At 36.9% G+C, this 13,123-nt stretch overlaps 1 protein-coding gene across 4 annotated transcripts in view; it reads left to right on the forward strand.

Annotated features, from left to right (window-relative positions):
* ITGAV (integrin subunit alpha V) overlaps nucleotides 1–3,979 on the forward strand; it is an 87,545-nt gene extending 83,566 nt beyond the window's left edge. For all 4 annotated transcript variants that reach the window (XM_012535620.3, XM_004276915.3, XM_049712243.1 and 1 more), the window contains one exon: nucleotides 180–3,979. In XM_012535620.3, the coding sequence (XP_012391074.2) occupies nucleotides 180–275 (96 nt within the window). In that variant the 3' untranslated portion in view covers nucleotides 276–3,979. The remainder of the gene's footprint in view (nucleotides 1–179) is intronic.
* Nucleotides 3,980–13,123: the final 9,144 nt, after the last annotated feature.

Below are 13,123 nucleotides of genomic sequence, written 5' to 3' on the forward strand. Positions count from 1 at the left end.
AGGAAGGGAGCAAAAGAAGGGAGGGAAAGAAGAAAGGGACCTTTAATGATGATGCATGATGAGCAGTCCTTATCATTTGAAGGAAGAAAAATTCAACTAAGTGCCATTTAAATTTTCTTACTTTCAGTATTCTTCAGTGATGTGCAGTAATGTGAGGTGTTTTTTTTTTCAACTGGCAGATGGGCTTCTTTAAACGTGTCCGGCCACCTCAAGAAGAACAAGAAAGGGAACAGCTTCAACCTCATGAAAATGGTGAAGGAAACTCAGAAACTTAACTGTGATTTTTAAGTTGTGCTACATCCTGTCCCATTAGAAGTACCAACTTCAATATAGATTTTAAAATTTCCTTCATGAGGAATAAAGTTCCAAGACTCTACTGCTGATGGTACCCATTGGTATTAACCACAAAGTGAGAGCAATATTTGTCAACCTTTTCATTATAATTAAGTTCAGACATACATTTAATACACATCCACTGACTTGTATTTTTAGGTATTTAAATAATAACATTTTAAGGATAGATCTTCTTCAATGTACATAAGACAGGTAGTGCCTGAGTTACCACTTTATCTAAAATAGTACCTCCTACAATTATTGTTTCTGATTTTGTATGTTGGATTTTGTTTGTTGTTGTTTTTGTTGTTTTAAAGCAATCCAAATTTGGACCTTAGGATCCACATCTTTTGTAGAGATACCTACTGTTAATACACATTACACTACAGTTGAGTTTTCAAGCTAACTTTATAACTGCATAAACTTGGATTTTAATATTACCTATATGGTAGAACTTTTAAAAAAGGAAAATGCATGATCCCATCAAAACTCTTTCCTGTAATAGCAAAGGTACAGTTTTTTGTTTTAATCTGAAAATTGAATACATGCTATTAAATTTTTATTTATATTTTTATCCACAGTCCATTTGATTACATTTTATTTTGTATAAGTTTAAGTTCTATTTCAAATCCTTTAAGTCAACTTATACTAAAAATTAGTTTTATAATCAAAAATGCCCCTTTTGTGTAGTCATTTAATTTCTGCTAAACATCATGATGCTTGAAGCCATATGGAGTTGGAAATCATTTCCAAAGTACATTTATTCCATTGCATTAGTCTGGCTATATACAATACAGTACAAAAAAAAGAAAAAGGAGCATTTAAATTAAAAGACTATGTTTGTAGTTCTTTGACAGAGTTGCTTATTAATAGTTTGTTCTTAGATTAAAGCAAGAGTTTTTAGTTGGGATTAATTTATTTTCCTCCTATTTATGTATTTTTCCTTCCATTTCCAAAACTGTTACTGAGAATGTGTCAAGATCAATGAGGAATCTTTACAACTTAGAGGAGCCTGCACTCAACCTCCCAACCCTACAAGAAATGCTTGGAATTGAAATTCTTAAAGTAGCTCACTGGTTTACTTCTAGCAATAGTGTAGTACTGCTCAGATGGATATTACTTCAGTTGAAGCCAGGTGTAACATGTAAAACCAGTCTCAGCTATCAAAATGACTTCTTAGAGGTTATTTTATAAGCAATTCAAGTTATTGGAAACCTTTTTAAACTTTTTTAGGTTTATTAATATAAATTACTTTTCTAGGATTTTTAAATAAAAGCTGCACAGGTGGCAAGTTGTAGTTTTATAAGTCCGTAGGGTGATGAATCTTCTAGAGGAATATGTGAATTATTCACAGTTCCTCCAGGCCTGGGGATGACTATTAGCTATACCTATTTTTGTGCAATTACATCATGTTGTACATTAGAAATTGAGAGTTTGATAGCTTTTTAACTACTGTCTTCATTAGGCAATGATAAATATTTCACTTAAATAACTGAATATTTTTCTATGTTTTAAAAATAATTGAAATTTATCTTGCCATGTCTTGTGTTATAACTCCCTAACAAGTGCCTACGCTAGACTATATTCATAAAACAGAGGCATATGTAGGTGAGTTATACAAGTTAGAACGTTGACAGGACCCTATATTTAGCTTTAGTGATTTTTAAAATTAATAGGTGTTGTAATATAGATTTTATTAGTAGCTCAAAAGATCTTAGTCATATGCAGTAAGTATTTTTATTACCAATAAATTTAAAGTTTTTTAAGAAAAAAATATTTTTATCCTAGGGCCTGCCACCAGACAGTCACTGAATTGGTCTAGAACAATGTTCACCTTACCTGTTTTCCCACCTAATAGCAGTCATTCCTGAAACTATCTTTTGGATAGAAAGTCACTCTTTTAAAAAAATGTTACTGTTTGATTTTGCACAGTCTATTGCTTTTATGGCCTCTTATCTCAAGGTATAATCTTCTACCAGAGATTGAAGGAGGAGCCAAAATAGCTCAGTTGGGAGAGCCTGAGACTGGAGGAGATTGAAGGGTGTTGTCGTGGAAATTAACATGATGCTTTAAATTGCTCTTATGGAATGTAGTTTAAAGCAATAGTATTTTCTTTAAGAAAAATGAAGATTTATATCTGTACAAAAATATGGTAGGAGTATAATTTAAAAACCTAGTCCTTGAGGAAAATATTTGGGAAATGTTGAGTTTCTTTTTACCCTAAAGTAGCATGTGAATGTTTTAGATAAAATGTCAAAAAATAATCACTGCTGTGTTTGTGATTTATTGAGAATTGAAAGCCATTTTGAGTGTAAAATTCTTATAATCTGATCCAGTTTAAGAAAATACACATGGTTGGGGTTGAGAATATTTAAAACATTTGATATTGGTAAGAAATATTGATGCTGTTGTTGATTCCTTAAATAGGCATTTATTTCAGACTTGATATTTTGAGAAATATTTGTGTGAGGGAGGCGCTTTCCTTTTCTTCCCTTTACCTTTTTCTTGTAATTGGTGATTATTGTAATTCTGATTAAGTTCTTAATACTGAATTGTAAAACAATCAAAATATTAGTGCCACAGTTCTACCTGTTATGAAACTACTTAGTCATAGTCAATTCTCATTGATACTTTATATAAAGAGAAAATTCAAGTATTAGAGACTATACTGGCTTCCTCAAGAGGATGTGAAAGATTTTTCATAGTGAATCATGACCCTAAGAGAGATGTATGTGGCAAAAGTATAGTATATAATAAATAGATCCGCTGGTTTTTTATAAGGCAAACAACTGTAAGTTGATTGATGTTCCTGTGTTACAGAATGTAGTGTTGAGCTTGGCAAAGAATAAGTCATTCGTGGAATACTTGTGTATGACTGTTGCTTATCTCAGTGTCACTGTGTTAGTGCTCTTGGATAGCTTGTATATGTGATAGTTTGATTAATAAGAAAAAAATGTAAAATTTGAAAATTGAATATAGGATCCAAAATGGTGAATGAAATGACTTAATACTCAGTGTTTTGGAGAGTATTTCTTTTAACCTGTTGGTAGGCTGGTTTGAACGATGAACCTGTGGACATGTAGCATGCATATATGCTTGTATTTCATTGTAATTTCTGATATATAATGAATTTCTTGGGAGAGGTACTGAATCTTTGATTTTTCTTGTCATTCTTCTCAAGTGCAATATAACAATGTAACCAAACCTAGATATTTCAAAGTCATTATTAACTTAGTAAACCTAATCTAAATGGAGATTTATTAGTATTTTTGTTAGCAAGAAGGAATGATTCTGAGATGGATATACGAATGAAGTTATTTACCCCTAAAAGGTCCATTTTACACTTTATTTCAGGCTGGACATGAACTATTCCCCACTAGTTTTGAAACACTTTGCAATATCTTAAAGTAACTTGGAAGCTGTGTATATCAATTAATTTCCTACCTAAGTAACATAGAAAGTAATTTTCTTTATTTAGCTCTCTTGTGATCACCCACATTGGGTGAGACATAAAATGACTGTCTTCTAAAATTTGTCATTTGCTAACTTGATTTGAGTTAGTGAAAACTGGTACAGTGTTCTGCTTATTAGTCTCCAGTGTGTAACTTGTGTCTGTTCAATAAACTTGAGCATATGGTGCCACTTATGTGCAAGGACTTTATGTTTTCCTTCTATTATGTTGTTTTGTTTTTTAATCACATGAGCTAGCAGTAGTGCACTAAAAGGATGACCTCAAAGAGGTGACATACCTCTTTAAAAGTCCACATTCTTAAGAGTGTTAGTTATTTGAAAAAAGGTGTCACAAACAGAGCAAAAGGAAACTAATGTTAAAATACACCAATTACAAATCATAGTATCATAGACATTTAAAATTTTAAAGGGGCTTCCAATTTCAGTAATGGCAAAGTAGCTTGTATCAGATAACAATGAATGAAATGAGGAATAAGAAGCAAAAAAGAAACTTTTAAAGACACTGCAGATACTAAAAGCAGGCAGAAACTGGAGGGAATTGGTCTCAAGGAAGGGAACCACACTTTTCCCTGAGTTTACTCTCTGTTGTGTGGATGGAATGCAAGCAGAAAAGTGCCCCCTCATTTCCTAGAATGATGGGACTGCCATCATGGCTAGAAATTGAGGGATGGGGGGAGGGAGAAGCCACATTGTGGGAAAGGGGAACATTTTCCCCTCAAAGCCTTGGCTGACCCTGACTCTGCTCTAGTGAGGCCCCAAAAGGAAAACAGCAGATGGAAGTTTGAAAGAACTGAGCAGTTATTCCAGCTACTGTCCAATGCAGGAGAAACAAGAGACTGTAGTTCAAGTCTTACCCAGTGACAGAGCCTTGGAAACACCCCCAGTCTTTCCATTGAAACCCCAGAGGATCTATTCCTTGGGAATAAATACTACATCCCAAGATTGATTGATTCACCCTAGGATAAAGGGTAAAACCAGTGTCCCACCCTAACAAAGCATGAAACCAAGCTTCCACAAGTTTAAGGTGACCCACCTGAAATTTAATTGTCTGCTCATAAAGGGAGTTACTTTCAGAGGAAGGTAACACAACCAAAAGACTGCAGTGTATCATTCATAAGGTCGTGTGTGTGTGTAAATGGGAAGAAAGCAAAATGTGATGCTTGGCTTTGAGAAGAAATAGTCAATAGAAACAGACCCACAAACAATTTAGCAGGTATGACTTTAAATAACTATGATAAATATGTTAAAGAGTCTATAGGAACACATGAACATTATGGATGAAAAGACAGGCATTTCAAGAGAGGTTTGGAAACTAACAAAAGAGACTCAAGTGGAAATCTTTAGACTGAAAAAATATATCTGAAGTCAGAAATTCATTGGAGGGGGATTACAAGTAGATTGGGTAGGACAAAGGAAAGGATCAATGAACTTAGAGATAGATCAATAGGACTTACCCAAACTGAAGCACAGATGGCAAAAAAACCCAAAAAACAAACAAAAAACAGTGATCTGTGGGACAAATCTAGGTGCAAAAGGAGTCTTAGGAGAGAGAAAAATGGGACAGACAAAATATTCGAAGCCAAAAAGTTTCCAAATTTCATCAGAAAGAGCAACCTGCAATTCTGGAAGCTCAACAAACCCTAAACAGGACAATTGCAGATAACACCATCTATGCAGGTCATGGTCAGATTGTTAAAAAGCACACATTGGAAGGAGTTACCTCACTCCCTTCGTACTGTTAACCATGCCCAGAGGGTTCATTACTTGTCTAAAGAAGTTACCGGCAGGATTGGGACTAAAGCTTGCATATTCAAACACCTAGTACGTTATGCATTCTGCTGTGCAACACTGCCTGAACTACTAGTCACAGTTTATAAAATAGATTTGTTACTATCTAGGGGATAGGTTGGGATGCCTGAATATCAATTGATGTACCACCAGTGCTTTTCCGATTACAGTTGACTCTTGAGCAACAGGATTTGAACTGCATGGTTCCACCTATACATGGATATTTTCAATAGTAAATACTGTTGTACTGCCTGATCCTTGGTTGGTTGAATCCCCAAATGTGGAACTTTGGATATGGAGGAACCTCAGATACAGAGCACTGACTGTAAATTATACTTGATTTTCGCAGAGAGTCGTAGCCCCTTACCCCTGTGTTCAAGGGTCAACCGGAATATTTTTACTCATTTTCTAAACTGTCCTGAATTGCCTAGAGAGTTATATAGTTAGGTTCGCTTTTACACTCAGGTTCACTTTCCTTGTCAACCTCACTTCCTGAAGCATAGCAAATACATAAATTGGTGTTCTTTTAATAGAAGGAGGACTTAGATTTTGAACTTCACACAGTAACTTACCTTCATGTTATTAACCTAATTTTTTTTCAAAGTAATTCTCAAAGTTCTTCTACATCATTTCTCAGATATTAGAGTGTTGAAATGGAATCTTTAGGGATTACTTTTTAGTCAATCTTGTAGTCAGAATATTAATTACTTGTTACAAAGGTATTCACAAAAAAGCACTAAGTAATGTACAAATGTAGCAGTATTTAATTTGGAGAATTATGCTCTCCACTTGAGTAATAGAAGTGATTCTTGATTTTGGATAGGGTCATGGTAAGTTTACCATAGAAAGCAAGAAAGTTCTGGTGGCTTATAAATTTTCTCATCTTTCAACAGTGCAGTTAAAGTTCTTTTTTGAGATTGTAAGTGACATAAACCCCTTTAAAATTCAGAAATATCATCACCTGATTGGCAGACAAGTGAATGATTTTGAATTTTTCAGTACACCTTAGTGAGGAAATAAAAGGGAAGAGTTTATTAAAGAATAAGCAAATTTCCTACTTCTTAGTAATGCCAGTTTTGACTTTCTGACGAACCTTTACTACTAAACCAGAGCGAAGCACTTCACTATCATGTGGTACTAAATTACTAGCAAAAATTGAACCTGAAGTTTCTTTTCTCAATCACTACACAGGTAGGTATTCAGTGATTACCAAGTAATAGAGATGACAGAACAGAAACTAATTTTACCATATTCCCACTGAACAGTCCTAGCCTCTCAAGGGAACCCTAAAATAGCGGCAGTATAGGAGTGATTTAATAACAGAGCTGAGAATCTGGTTTACACACTGTACAGAAATAGTTCCCTCTTCTCACCTCTAATTCTCCAAATCCAGTTCTTAACTTTTTTTTTTTTGGCGGTACGCGGGACTCTCACTGTTGTGGCCTCTCCCGTTGCGGAGCACAGGCTCCGGACACGCAGGCTCAGCGGCCATGGCTCACAGGCCCAGCCGTTCCGCAGCATGTGGGATCTTCCCGGACCGGGGCATGAACCCGCGTCCCCTGCATCGGCAGGCGGACTCTCAACCACTGCGCCACCAGGGAAGCCCCCAGTTCTTAACTTTATCTACTCCATATCCTTTCCTAGATCCACGCAGACTTGGTCATTGCATGAGGCTGGTGACCTCATGCCTTGGATAGTGAATTAGTTTTAAATTATTGCAGTCTCTTTGCCATGATAGGTAACATATTCACGGAATCCGGCATTAGATCATGAACATCTTTTGGAGGGCATTATTATGTCTACCACGGTCCATGGTCTGGCCCTCAAAGATTCACATCAATCTCACAAGCAAAATACATTCAACCCATTCCTAAAGTCCCCCAAAGTCAAACCACTGCAACATCAACTCAAAGTCCAAAACGACTTCTTAATCTCAGCAGCTCAAATGTCCCAAATCTCATCATCTAAATTATGGGCAAGGCTTGGGTATGATCCATCCAGGGGTACAATTTGTCTCTGTATGTGAACATGTGAAACTAAAGAAACAAGTTTTCTGCTCCCAACATATCACAGTAAGACAAGCATATGATAACAATTATAGACATTCTGGTTTAAAAAAGGGAAGAAATAGAAGGAAAATAAAAGAAGTCACTGGTCTCAAGCAATTCCAAAATCCAGCTGAGCAATCTATATTTGGTTTCAAAGTCTATGAATTTCTGTGGTTTCAAACTATGTGGTTCTCAAACTCTGTGGCTCATGGCTTCACCTTATGAGTCATCGTTTCTCCCCTCATGAAATGTAGCAAATGTTTACAGCTGAGTATTGTTATCATTTTCTTCCTGCTGATAAGACTGTGTGGGTTCAGTATGCTTTTTCATTTTGTACACTATCCCTTTAGACTAAGCTGGCAGTGTTTCTGCTGATATAAAATTCACAGGAACCTTACGGATCGCCTGTGTATGTCAAGGATATTTCACTCCATTAGACCAGAGGCTACTCCACAGAGCTTTCCTAAATAATCTCATCTCTATTTTTGGCTTCTGTTGGGTTGTGTGAGGAGAATCTATGAGTCACACACTTAATCTCTTCAAAGAAAAATTTCTGAGATATTAGCAAATGTTTGTACAGTCTCTGTGTTCTTTCTAGAGCAAACTCTCTAAATATATAAATCTCTTAATTTTAGCATCTTCTGCAATCTGGATGTGTTGAAAAGTTCCCAAATCATAAAGTCCTGGCTTCCTGGGTTCTCTTTTTTAAAGATTCATATCTATTTAATGAATTTAGATAGTTAAGGTCAAGACACACAAGAGTGGGGTCAGAGGGCTTGGCACATAGGCCCTCAACAATCTTGTCCCTGAAACAATCCAAGCTTTTGAAAATCTAGATCTGGTCTTGAAGTAAACTCTGGCTTGAGCCTTTTAATCTAGTTTGAGCTGGCTCCATCACTTCCCACTACACATTGGGCCGTCCTAGCCGTAGTGCCTAATGAACTCTTCTACCGAGCCACCATATTTGGAGCAACCTTGTTGGGGGTGAGGGTGGAAAGTACCTGAAATGCCATGGATAAAATTGCACAGCAGGTAATCCATGCATGCTGACCCCAGAGAGTCTTAATGATTTACATGCCTGTACCTGAGAAGGACCTCTAAACCCAGAGTTTAGTGACTATTTGAACCATATGACCCACTTTGGTTAATAATCCCAAACTGTCCCTATCTCTATGGATAACCCTACCCAGATAAATGGTTCTTAGTCAAAGAAATACAAATTTGAACTTTGTGCAACCCTCTTTAACAGTTAGTCCTTTGGTTTTCAAACTCAAATTAAATGGCTCACTATCAAATGAAGGCAGCAGTGTTGGAGGAAGAGTCATAATTTAAGGAAACAGTCAGTTACTAAACCTTGCAAATCATATTTCCAAAAAGGTAAACGTTCTTACCCCTTACATAAATATATATCTAATATGTTTAATATGTTATTAAATCTAACTCACTCTGTTCCTCTAGGAACAATGGTTCAGTATTTGCTAATTGAGTGTTTGCAGTGACTATATAAAATATAACAAGAAAAATAAGAATTGATTACGTATAAAATTTTATATACATTATAAAAATATACAAATGAAACAGAACAATACTACATAACATTAATAAAAGAAGTAGTGGCTGACATTTACTGAACAGTTCCTATAGCAAGAAGCTCTAAGTATTTATATGTTATCTTATTTTGTTATCTCCTTTAGGCTCTTTTATTTCTCCCACTATACAGTTGAGAAAACTGAGCCCGAGAATCTTCTGTAAATCACATAGCTGTGAGGGGTGGATACCAGAGCCGTCTGACTCCGGGCTCTTCTCCATTAACTAACAGTTCTGCCGCTTTAAAATCGATTTGTTGATTTAATCAACCAAGTAATCAGACAACCACTGTTGGGCATTGTGGCAGGAGCTGGGGATACAGCTGTGAACGTGATGGCCCTGACCCTTGTGGAGCCTACACTGGTGAGGATACAGGCAAGAAAATATCCACTTTAAGTAACAGAGTCCTAAGGGGAAATACAAGGGTCATGAAAGTTCATAGCAAGGGCTCCTAATCAAAGCCAAGGGTGTCAGGGAAAGTACCCTAGAGGAAGTAATACCTAAGCTAACCTTGAGGCTCTATGGGAGCCTGTCAGTTAGAGATGAGGGAGTAGAGTTCCAGGCGAGGAAATCAGTATGTGCAACCTAAATAAGTCTAGTTCAAGGGAATAAAAGAAATCCTTCCTTTCCCTTCCCTTCCCTCCCCCCACCAACCACCATCTCTGTGTTTATGTAGGAAATATTAAAAGGTGAGCCTGCATAGTCAGAGGATATATTGTGAAGGGCTTTGTAAATCTGTTGGGGATTTTGGACGTTATGCTAAGAGCAATGAGGAGGTACCAGTAGATCTTAAGCAGGGAAGAATTATTATATATGTATGATATTACAATCTGCTTTCCGATGGCTCTTGCAGTTTATTTATAAAAATGAAGACATTCTAACATTAATGATTACATTGTATTAAGCATGAACAGTATCATGAATTAGGAACCTGAAAATAACTTCCTAGATCAACCGGCATCTTCCATTCCTTTGTAAAACACACTGGCTGACATGTAAAGTACATGAAATTAGCAGGATACCCTTTCCTGAACATCTGCTTGGTTTTGCCCCCACCAGTTGGTCTGTGTCTGTGCCGAAAGTCAGTTATGTTTGTTTACACAGTTGTTTTTGGCAGTTCTATGTGTTATAAGGTATGGATGAAATATAAATTTAAATGAAGTATATTTTTCTATGAAAACTAAGTTTAATACTAAGTGGGTGAGAAAATGGTAAAATTGGGGAAAAATTGAAAATAGAAGGATTTGGCATTCGAATTGTTTGTCAAGAGTTTTTAAGAACTCCTTCCACTTAATCGAAAACTGCAATTAATAATAGGGATGCATTGTAATTGTGGTTTACTACTTCAAACCCTAGGATGTGGTTAGATTTAAAAAAAATTATTGGCCCTACGTCAAAAGATTGGTAAATGAATATATATTTGCCTATTTTAAGATAAAATAAGCAGCATAAAATATATTTAAAATATATTGATTTTTTTTGTCTCTTGACCTGCTTTTTTGATTCACCAACTACTAGTCCTGATTGCATCCAATAATATGGCTTTTGTATATTGCCCAGAAATTAAGCATAAACTATATGAGTAATGGAGCAGTTAAAAACCATCTAAAACCCATCTTGATTAGCAAAGCTTATTTCTTTAAACAGTCTGTAGTATTGAAGGATTTCACGTCTACCCTCCACTGAGGGCTGTGAAATCAGCAACTTTGCCTCTGGAAGGTCAGCTTCTAATATATTAAAGATGACTTGGCCACCGTAAGGCAGGATGACAGAAATCCTGGCAGCATTCCTTTCCTTCTGATCTGCCAGTCAGGATTCTGGAGCCATTTCCATTTTCTCCTTTCTTCTCTCCAGGAGCGGAGGTAAATTGGAGGAAAATGCAACAAAAACAGCTTGATGAAACTAATGAAGACTCTCTGCATTCAGCCTCCCCCCCCCCCAATAATTCCTGCTCACACAGGTGAGGCAAAGCCATGATGGAATAGTGGTGTTTTGTGTGAGGGACCTCACTTTGGCATCTCTCTTCAAAAAATTATGTAGCCTATATTATGTAGTTTATTTTCATCTAAAAATCACTAAAAAACAATGCAAGCTCATGGCGAAAGTTTCAAACAGTGCTGAAAGGTAAAGTCACTTCTTATTAGTGTAGCCTTGGGCAAGACAGTTGCCTCTCTGATCTTCAGTGTTTCCATTTGCTAAACAGAATAATGAGAGCTAATTTGTAGGACTGCTTTGAGGATACGAGATAATGTATGTAAAATGCCTATTATTATTATTAGTTATAGTTATAACTATATAACTATACAACTATAGTTATAACTATATAGTTATGGTTATATAGGCACTAGTTTCACATCCTTGACCAAAGAATAACTTTCCACTAGTGAGAAATTTGTTCTTTTCCAGCATGTTGGAAACATTGGGACGAACACACAAAAGAGTGGTGAGTGTGGAAAGGGACTGTCCAATCAGCCAAATCATCTGAATCAACTATGATGGTAAAGGATGTGATGTCACAGATCACATTTTACATATATTATGAGATGTCCCACAGACATTCCAAATACAAAGAGACTACAACTGAACAAGCCATGGCTTATCACTTATTCTGTAGTCAGTAGTACCAGCTAATCTTGATAATGTCATAAGCAGCCACCCAAGATCTCAATCTGGCAATTTAAGTGTCATACTAGACATGCCCATCTTTCTCCTTTTCTCTTCCTCACCCAAACAATCAACCATTTTTGCTGATTCTAGCCCTACATACTGAATCTCCCACTCCTTTTTTCTCCTTTCTGGTCTCACAAGCCTTTGGTATCTCCTCACTGGCTTTTGCAGACACCACTAAACTGGCCTCCTCTCCGCCAATCTATCCCTCTTCCTCTTCCATACCGATAGCAAAGTGAAAACACAGACTGGTAGCAAGTCCCTTCCCTGATTAATTTCTTTCACTATTTCATAATCACTTGCAATGTAAATTTCAGTTTCCTTGTATAGCATCCAAGGTTATTACAGGAGTTAATGTATATAAAGTGCTTGAACAGTGCCTGGGCACAGTAAGTACTATAGAAGTGTTTGCCGTTATTTATTTTTTTTAAAATTTTATTTAATTTTGGCTGCGTTGGGTCTGCGTTGCCATACACGGGCTTTCTCTAGTTGCAGAGAGTGGGGGCTACTCTTCGTTGCGGTGCGCGGGCTTCTCATTGGGTGGCTTCTCTTGTTGCGGAGCACCGGCTCCAGGTGTGCAGGTTTAGTAGTTGTGGCCTGCTGGCTCAGTAGTTGTGGCACACGGGCTTATTTGCTCCGCGGCATATGGGATCTTCCTGGACCAGGGCCCGAGCCCATGTCCCCTGCATTGGCAGGGAGATTCTTAACCACTGCGGCACCAGGAAAGTCCCTGCTATTATTTTTTTAATGACCTGATCTCCACTCTCCTTTTCAATCTAAAACACTGTCACTCTGTCACAATCATTGCTGACAATTTTCCAAGCACACTGTGCTGTTACACACCTCTAGGTGCGTGTGCACGGGCATACACACACACAGCTACACTTTTTAGATGACCTGGTTACACCCACTTATGTGTGGAACTCTTATTCTTCTTTAAACCCCACCTTTCCTAGTGTTTCATAGCCCCCATCCATATACCACATTGTTAATTTCTTCCAATTCAGTGCAATCTCTGCATGCTGTAGTGTTTCTCCAGTGGCAGGCACCACCCTGGATTATAATTTGTTTATATGTTCCTCTGTCCTAACAGGTAATGAGCTCCTAGAACGCAGGGATTGTATGTTGCTTATTCCAAGCACCTGACTAAATACTGGCACGTGGTAAGCACCTAGCAGGCATTTAGAAAAATATTTTTTGAGCAAATGAAAAGTATAGACTATAATTAG

The sequence above is a fragment of the Orcinus orca genome, chromosome 7 (assembly GCF_937001465.1).
Source record: "Orcinus orca chromosome 7, mOrcOrc1.1, whole genome shotgun sequence".
NCBI lineage: Eukaryota > Metazoa > Chordata > Mammalia > Artiodactyla > Delphinidae > Orcinus > Orcinus orca.